This window comes from Panicum virgatum, chromosome 9N (genome assembly GCF_016808335.1).
Source record: "Panicum virgatum strain AP13 chromosome 9N, P.virgatum_v5, whole genome shotgun sequence".
Taxonomy (NCBI): Eukaryota; Viridiplantae; Streptophyta; class Magnoliopsida; order Poales; family Poaceae; genus Panicum; species Panicum virgatum.
In genome coordinates, this window is record NC_053153.1 from 58,624,562 (window position 1) to 58,634,228 (window position 9,667).

The following is a 9,667-nucleotide window of genomic DNA, read 5'->3' on the forward strand; positions in this document are numbered from 1 at the left end:
TCATAATGGAATAGATTATTTTAGGATTTTTACTCATCATATAATAAATATTGTAGTTTTAAGATTTTGGTTTAGGTTGTCCGCACTTATCATACTATTTTCATCCATTAAAAGAATATTCTATTTTATCATCGAGATTCTCTCCTCTGTACCAATTTCTACCGCACTCATCATACTCTCTATATCTCATCCTCCATCCAACTACCACATATTTTATTCAACAATCTTCAACTAACATCTCATTTCAACAAACATATTTCTTTTTTCCACTTTTTCTTTTCTTTTTTCCTCTTCCTTTTCCTTTTCTTTTTCTTTACTTTATCCTATCTTTTCTACTCCCCTTCTTTTCTTTCCCCTCGCCTCTCCCCTGCTCTCTCTCTCGAAGCCGCCCTACATCCCTCTCCGCTCGCGAGTGTCGATCACGGTCCTTGCTCCCTCCACTCGTGCGCACCGGCCACTGCTTTCTCTGCTCGTGTCGCACGCGGCGGCGAAGCTCCAGCTCGTGCGCGTGCCTCCTCCAGCAGGTGGAGGCGAGGCTTCCCCGACCACAATACCGGCCGACTGGCACCTTCTTCCCCGGCAGCCGGCGCATCTCTCCCCTTCTCCGCCTACTCGGCCTCCTCTGCGTCGCCATCCTCCCTTCCGACGCGGAACGGGCAGGCGGAGCGGTGCGCATGATCACGAGCGGCGGAGCATCACGGGCGGCCATGCGAGGGAGGAGTTGCCGTGGGGCGTGAGCGGTCACGGGCGGGCGGGTAGGCATGCGGGCCCCACGCCACGTCCGCACTGGTGCAAATCGTCGGCTTTCGCTCGGAATAGCAGATGTGAGCGTATCCGCTTCTTTAGCGGACACAAGTGTGGATGATATATATGCTTAAGATGAAAACGTAACTATATTGAAATAGATGGATTATAGAAACATGTTTGAATCACACTTAGAAATGGAAGCTCCTTTCTTCTTTCGGGTTCCGCTTCTCCTCTGAACAGAAAATATCATCTCGCAAAAAAAAAAAAATCACATGTTACTGACTAGCGAACGATGCCCGGGGTTAGCACAACCCGTAATGTGCTTTTAGATTTAGGAAGCGTAATTCCAGAATGCGCTTCCGAGCTGAACAGGAAGGCCCCTCTGCCCCATCATCAAAACGCCAATCTACCGTCGTCGCCGTCGCCGTCGTCGCGGGCAAGATGCCGAGAACCGAGCACGCGTTTGAGCGGCGTGCGGCGGGAGCAGCCGCAACGGGCCTGTCAGCACGCTCCAGCGCCTTGGCGATGTGTAGCGGCGACAGCTTTGCTGCCGCGATGCGCTCCAACGGCAGCAGCAGAAGACTACGGTCCCCCCTCCTCTCTCGCAACTCTTTCTTCGTCGCCATGGTAGCAATTTCCACCCATCCAGAATCCACGCGGTGCACGTGCACATGGCTTTTGTGTTTTCCCACGAGTCTTGGTCATGTGAAGTTGCAGGGAAGGAAGGAGTCTTTCGATGGAATTCGATTGCATCTTCCCGCACACCCCCAAATCTTGAACTGAGTAGGTTGCTAGGAATTGAAATATCTTTGGTTTCCTCTTGACCTGTTGCATAGTGATAGTGCCCTATGGATGGTCAATGCCCGATTTACAAATTAGAGTGCTCACACGTCAGGCAGTTTGTAGTATGTACACAACCTGGAGGCTGCACATACTGAAATTGGAATATTGGGGTTACCTGGTACCACCACCAGGCACCAGTACCCCCCACAATTGGTCATCACATTCACACCTAACCTTTACACCTGTGTGGATGAATTGCATGACATAGTCTTGTCCCAGATCAAGGAAGTCCATCCATCTTTACCAGTGTTGTAATGTTGTTGATGTATGTCCCCATCACAATGACCAAGACAAACTGACGGTTGAATGGTTGATGCTGATGTGTTTGGTTCTAGTGAACAACAATATGGTCAAATCAATCAAAATAATTATCTGGCAAGAAGTCCTTCCATGAGAGGTTAGCTGCGGTGAAGACCAAGAGTATCCAGGAAACCTCCACAGACCCATTGATAGGCTATTTGCTATAAAACAGGGTGTTTTCTTGTCTCTCATCTCATGGGTTTAGGGAAGGGAATTGCAATTGCTACCATGCAGCTGGTATTGATATGGAGCATAACATCCACCGTCATGTTGATCGCATCTGGAGCTCATCCTCCCTCTGCTGATAGTCTCGCGCACTGCCCCAAAACCTGTGGCGATGTGAGCATCCAATATCCCTTTGGCATCGGGCCTGGCTGCTTCCGACAGGGATTCGAGGTAACTTGCAATAGGACCACCAAACCTTGGAAGCTCTTCTTGGGCAACACCATCACTCAGGTGACCGGCCTCTATCCTTCAGGAACTGTCCTTGCCTCTTTTGTGTACACCATCCCCATGGCACCAGGCGTCGGCACCTACAACCTGTCATGGCAATCTCCAGGGTGGAATCTCAATATCGAGTCTTATAATTACTTTGCGTTCCTTGGTTGTGGAATTGGGGTCTACCTGTTCCACCCAGACACCGGTGACCTCGTAGGCCATTGCACAATCAAGTGTTCCTCCATGGCGGCTATGCTCATAGCAACACAAGGAGGTAGCTGCAATGGCATGGGTTGCTGCACCGTCACATTCCCTGTGCCGTTTCGAGGATTTAGAGTGACTGTCATTAAAGGCAATGATACAGTACCACAACCCTTCAATGATATCACTGTCAAGGCTTTCTTAAGCTTCCGTCCATATAAGTTCAGTATTATGGATCTTTTGTCTGATAAAATAAATGCAACTACCATTGGTGCTTTGTCAGCATACCTCTCAACAGTCATTGCAGATGAACCCAATTGTAAGAGTGCACAATTGAATAATAAGACGCGGTATGCATGCAGCAGTAGCAATTGCATAGATGTACAAAACGAAGGATACTCTTGTGCTTGCTCCGGAAACTTTGATGGTGGCAATCCTTACCTTCTTGATGATTGCAAACAAGGTATGCACCCAATTACTCTCAAGTGTTTCTTTTTGTCATTGATTATTATCTTGTGACATACTTTTGGTTATCAAACTGGAGCAGAGTATAACCCAACGCCAAAGACGAACTGTTCTCTATCATGTGGCAAGACATATATTCCTTTCCCTTTTGGGCTGGAGCCAGGGTGTTTTGCTAAAAGGAGATTTCAACTGAATTGTGCATCCAACCGCACTCTTATTGCAAGACCACCTGCAAAATATGAAGTGACAAATATTTCATTAGATGAAGGACTCATGTATGTCAATAAGCTTTCAGAATCTGAAGATGCCAACACAAATTATCTATCAATATACTATGGTGGTTCTGATTACTTTGGCCAGCAGTTAATTTATGGTTTGGGGCAATCTGGCTTATCTGAAGAGTATGGTGCTTGGAGCTGGTCAATAACCAATTCGACATGTGAAAGTGCAAAACAAAACAGTACTTATGCATGCCTCAGCACGAACAGCGAGTGCGTTGGTGTTACACATGAGACGATCTATATTGGTTATCGTTGCAAGTGTTCTCCTGGATTTGAAGGAAATCCTTATGTTCAAAATGGATGTGCAGGTACACATTCTCTAATGTATCCAATGCATGCATTTGATTAGGGAGTATCTGTATGCTATCCGTTGAATTTGATTGTATGCCGTTTCTATATACTCCCTCCGTCCAAAAATTGGGAGCGTCTAACCCTCCTGCGCGATGACCAAGGAGGAGCGGTGCATGCGTGCGATGCCATTAAATCGCCGCATCCTTTTTAACTCAGGCCTCGTCTGTTTATTTACTGAGTAAATAACCCCGCTAACTCCGCTCCAAACGCCGTCACTGCGCACGAAATTTCCGTCGCTTTCTTTTCACCATCGCCTGCGAAATTTGTCACGGCGACTTGAATGCTAACGGGAGGGAACGGAATGGGTATTTAAGCCAGCAGAGCCGTGGTGCTGCATCTAATGCAGAGCTAGCAACGAGGAGCCGCTATCGCCTGGGAATAGCTGCGTGCGCCTGGGACTATGTGGAAACTGTGCTCCCATACTTAGACGTCTCCGATTCTTGGAAAAAAAAAATTTGGTTAGGCGCTCCTAATTTTTGGACGGAGGGAGTATTAATGAATGTGTAGTTGAAATAAAGCAATAGGATCATCATCAAAAGTGAGTTATATTTATCCGCTCCAGTTTATTTTGTTTGGAATTCTATTTTCAGATATTGATGAGTGCTTGATACCAAACTATTGTAATGGGACATGCTATAACTTTCAAGGAAGCTATAGTTGTTGCCCTCATGGTATGTCGTTTGATCCAGTACAAAGGCAGTGCACTTCTAGTAAGGGGCAAAATATTCTTTTGGGTATGTCCCGCTTTCCTTATCATTTGATGTTTCTATAAATTCCAGTTGAAATATAAGTTTTCAATTGTTGCAAATACTTATGTAGGGATTTCTGTTGGAATTAGCAGTGGCTTTGGAGTTCTACTTCTTACATTGACTGCAATCATGTCAGTCAAAAGGTGGAAGAGAGGCATGCAAAAGAAAATCCGAAGGGCGTACTTCCGGAAAAACAAAGGTCTACTCTTGGAGCAGCTGATCTCGTCCAGTGAAAGTGTTACACATAACACAAGAATATTTTCAATGGAGTTAGAGAAAGCAACCAACAACTTTGACTCAACACGAATCATCGGACATGGAGGTCATGGCACAGTTTACAAGGGTATTTTATCTGATCAACGGGTAGTCGCCATTAAAAGGTCCAAAATTATGGAGCAAAGTGAGATTGATCAATTTGTTAATGAGGTGGCGATCCTATCCCAGATAATTCATCGCAATGTGGTGAAACTTTTTGGTTGTTGCCTTGAATCCGAGGTGCCTCTTCTCGTGTATGAATTCATCTCCAATGGCACACTTCATGATCTTCTTCATGGCGATCTGGGTGCCAAATGCTTGTTAACATGGGACGATCGTATCAGGATTGCTCTAGAGGCTGCAGGGGCACTATCTTACCTCCATTCTTCTGCCGCTATACCAATCTTTCATAGAGATGTGAAATCAACTAACATACTCTTGGATGATGCCTTCACTGCAAAGGTTTCAGACTTTGGTGCTTCCAGATCCATTTCGATTGATCAGACTCGTGTGGTTACAGCTGTGCAGGGGACATTTGGGTACATAGATCCAGAATATTACTATACAGGCCAATTAACTGAAAAGAGTGATGTTTATAGTTTTGGCGTGACACTTGTTGAGCTCCTAACAAGGAAAAAGTCAATTTTCCTCAACTGCGTTGGTGAAAAACAGAACTTGTGTCATTATTTCCTTCAATCACTTAGAGATAAAACTATTATGGATATGGTGGATCCTCAAGTTGTCGAGGAAGCCAACCAAAGTGAAATTGATGAGATTGCCTTGGTTGCGGAGATGTGTTTAAGGTCTAAAGGAGAAAACAGACCTAAAATGAAAGAGGTGGAGTTAAGATTGCAACTCCTGAGAGCTAAAATATCTAGAACACACAAAGAGGAGTCAAAAAGAGGCAGAGACAATCCGCAGTCATTATCCTCAGAATATAAATCTACTTCCCCGACCATGACCAGGAGAGCTGAAATTGGCTTTGTTGCTAATCTATCATCTCAGGCTATCTCCAGGTGCCACACTATGGAGCAAGAAATGATATATTCTGCAGAATTTCCTCGTTGACCTCGTGTTTTGGTATTCAATATACCAAGTCCATGTAAACTGCAGCACTGCATGTTCAATATACCAAGTCCATGTAGTTAGTGAGTTGGTTGAAGAATGAATAAAGTTACCACACAATTACTCTCAGTTTCTGTAAGTGGGTTTTCAAATGCATTGCTAAGCTTTGCTGGGTTTCTTATATAGGAGTAACCTGGATTTGCATGGGAATGACTGTTCATGTTGATTTGTTATGCTTGTGTCGTTTACTCAGTCCAACCGCTCGGAGTTTCAGTTCTAGACAAAACTCACTGTCATCCAGGTGGTCAAGGCTGACAGTGGGACTGCTTCTCCACATTGATGCTTTGATAAAATCTGGTGCCCTTCTCAGCAGCCGGCACCCTGTTCCTTTTTACAGGAAGAATTGTCTTCAGTTAACCTATTCCTGCACGCAGAAGACCATTCGTAACATTTCCCGAACTTTGGCAAGGCTTATATTATGCTTTGGAGGCTACTTGTAGCATGCCGGCTTAGTCGCAGAAATTCGCTCGGCTAGTAACCAAGATCGAAACTGTAGCCCTAATGATTAGCACCTCCATGTACTCTGGCAATTCTTTAAGCAATATTCCTTGTTCTCAATTGGTTGGTCAATATTTGAGCAGCATGCCAGCTGTCCTTGTTCCCAATCACTCGTCTGCTCAACTCTTACCGGCAGGCTTCCAAATGCTTTGAGAACGCCTGATAGTTTTGCCATTCGAATTTTTCAGAGAGCTGATTTCTGAAGGCCTCCAGCCGGAACGGCCCACCTGGGATCCCAGGGACAGCGGCAGCGGGCTGATCCCGGATCATTGAACAGGCTCACATGGCCGGCGCCGGAAGAACAAACAGCCCGCGTCGTTTTCCTCCCTCGACAGCTCACACGAGCAGAAAGCAGAGTAGGTCGCCATCTCTGGCCGCGGGCCGCCAGCATCTTCTCCGGCGCGCTCTCACCAACCTCCACCACGCCGCTCATCCCCGACCCGCTCCCTCCCCAACGGGCGGGCTGCGGGCGCAGGCAGGCACGGACCTTGTTCGCCGATGACGTCCCCACCCCTGCCCTCGGCTCGGCTGCACACGATGCTGCTCTGCTCTGCTCCACACGATGATGCCGGGGGGCATGCGCTTGGGTGGCCGCGTCCGACAACCGCCTCGACCCCGGCGTGTACCAGGAACCGCGAGACACACCGATCGAGCAGACCCCGTCCCCAGATCATGCCCAGCATCGTCGTTCCTGCGGGCAGGCAGGTCGCAGGTGGCACAATTGCCATGCATCCATCACACACCTGTGTTTGTTTGGCTACTGATACTCCAGTCCTCACTCACTAGCAGCTACTAAAAGAAAGGAATGGCATTTGACGACACACAAACACATCAAAAACAGCTTAGAAATTGCTGGATCAAAGTGAAGCAGTGGGCTCTCATTTTCCCATTTCAGTTTCATTTGATTAATCCTGGAGAAGAGAGTTCCTAAAGTGCAGCCTGTTATCTTATAGATATGCATACAACATGTTACGATCAAAACTCTTATGTGTTGGGTTCGTGCCAATGCTGCTCCTGAAGAAAGCCCAGCCAAGTGCACCAAAAAAGAATGAAACAAAAAGTCAAATCAAAATATGGAGTGAATAGATATTCTGTTTGATCCTCTTGGAACATGAAGTGAGGTAAAATCAAGACAGAACATTAGCCTCCTCTCAGAAGAGAAAAGGATAGAACATGAGCGCAGTGGCAAAATAACACCCATAATCAAGTTAGAAAAAGAGATAGTCGAGTGGACATCAGACAAGTTTAAGGATAAGCACCCATCATCCTTTTCCTTTGGGCTAAAGACACACATAACTAGTATAATGTTTGCTGGGCCCAAAGTTCAGCTTGTGGCAGATCAGTTGTTATCGAGACACTTCGCATAAAAGAAACCACAAAGTGAAAGTGATCAAGGAAACTGGGCTGGATTCCTGTAAATAAAACTGTGGGCGGAAACTATGGTTGGTGACTTGGTGGACTATCAATCCACCACATCTTTAGTAAGCTTATAAGAATCAAGGCACATTATGTTTCTACAGACTTGTTTGACTCATTTGCTTCCCTTTTTAGGAGTAGGGAACGTGGCACACCATATAATGTCTGCATAACAAAAAAACAGATTATTACCTAATTAAAAATCAAATCACTCTCCATTCTGCCTTGTTACAGTCTACAGAACAATAACTCATTGCCCCTAAGGAATTCCAGTGCAGTGCGGCAAAAGGGAAGACTAATATTTAAGGAAAAAAAAACAGGATGGAGCAAGCTGTTAGCGTATTAATTGAATTACTATAATGATTTAATCAAATTCAAAAGCACGGATAAAGGCAGAAAGAAACACCAGGTAAACCACTAAATTTAGGCACCATTTAGAACTCACAGGATATCATTATCTAGAAATAAACAACAGGTAAACTACTAAGTTTAGTAGTCATGGCTTAATTTCTATAGGAAGGAGAAAATCCCAATTTTTCAAAATAATAATATATTCTAGAGAAGCACTACTTGAAAAAGCTGGCTTCTGAAACAACCATTACAGCAAAATGAACCTATACTTTGGAGGAGAGAGTATACTCACTACTAGAAAACAGGCCAAAGATCCAGGCCAAAAGTACCACTTGTTGCTTGCACCGGTACTAATGTGAGACATCAGCACCGGCTGCATCAAAAAAAAAACAACAACAACAACATAGTATTTTTTCCCAAGCAAGTTGGGGTAAGCTAGAGATGAAACCCGAAAAAATAAGTTCAAGGTTCAGGCACATTGATAACTAGTCTCCAAGCACTCCTATCCAAAGCTATCTCTTTAGAGATATTCCAATCCTTAAGGTCTCTCTTAACCGACTCATCTCACGTCAGTTTAGGTCTACCTCTACCTCTCTTTACATTATCGACCCGCTCAAGAACCCCATTACGCACCGGCGCCTCAGGAGGCCTTCGTTGGACATGTCCAAACCATCTCAGCTGATGCTGGGTAAGTTTCTCCTCAATTGGTGCCACCCCGACCCTATCCCGAATAACTTCGTTCCGGACTCTATCCCTCCTTGTGTGCCCGCAAAACCACCGCAACATCCGCATCTCTGCTACACTCAGTTGCTGAACATGTCGCCTTTTTATAGGCCAACATTCAGCACTGTATAACATCGCCGGACGAATTGCTGTCCTATAGAATTTGCCTTTTAGCTTTTGTGGCACCCTCTTGTCACAAAGGATGCCAGAAGCTTGCCACCATTTCAACCAGCCAGCTGAAATTCTATGCCTAACATCTTCATCAATGTCGCCATCCTTTTGTATCACCGATTCTAAATACCGAAAAGTATCCTTCTGGACCACCACTTGCCCATCTAGACTAACGTCTCCCTCCTCATACCTAGTCGCGCTGAAATCGCACATCATGTACTCGGTCTTGGTCCTACTAAGTCTGAACTCTTTCGACTCTAACGTGCGTCTCCACAGCTCTAACTTCCTATTAACCCCTGCCCCACTCTCGTCAACTAGCACCACATCATCAGCAAAGAGCATACACCGGCTGCATCAATAGCTGGTACTATTGGCCTGCGCCGAGCGCTGGCAAGGCGCGGCATGGCACAAAACGGTGCCAATGCACTGACAAAGGCACTGGTTAATGCCATGAGCCGGTACCAAATGGAGGGTGCATTAATGGCACCGGGTGGTGGAACTAACCGGTGCTATTGGTGCAGACATTGGCACCGGGTCACACCACAACCCGGTGCCACTGAATGCCCTGGTTATAGGCACCGGTTGGAGCCTTCAACCGGTGCTGATCAATAACTTTTAGCACCGATTGCTAGGCACCATCCGGTGCCTTTGTGCCCCCACTATAAATACCCCGCCCCCTTCCCCCCTCCAAGCTGCTGTGAACTCACTGTTCATGGCAGCTGAGTGAGGGAAGGGGGGCGATTTTTTTTAATT

The 9,667-nt window shown here is 45.9% G+C and overlaps 1 protein-coding gene across 1 annotated transcript; it reads left to right on the forward strand.

Annotated features, from left to right (window-relative positions):
* The first annotated feature begins 1,129 nt into the window (after nt 1-1,129).
* Nucleotides 1,130-5,899, forward strand: LOC120691146 (wall-associated receptor kinase 3-like). Its single transcript, XM_039974137.1, has 4 exons — nt 1,130-2,992; nt 3,077-3,583; nt 4,217-4,360; nt 4,446-5,899. Exons 1-4 carry the CDS (start codon nt 2,086-2,088, stop codon nt 5,696-5,698), a joined length of 2,811 nt encoding a protein of 936 aa, XP_039830071.1. The 5' UTR covers nt 1,130-2,085; the 3' UTR covers nt 5,699-5,899.
* The last annotated feature ends 3,768 nt before the right edge of the window (nt 5,900-9,667 follow it).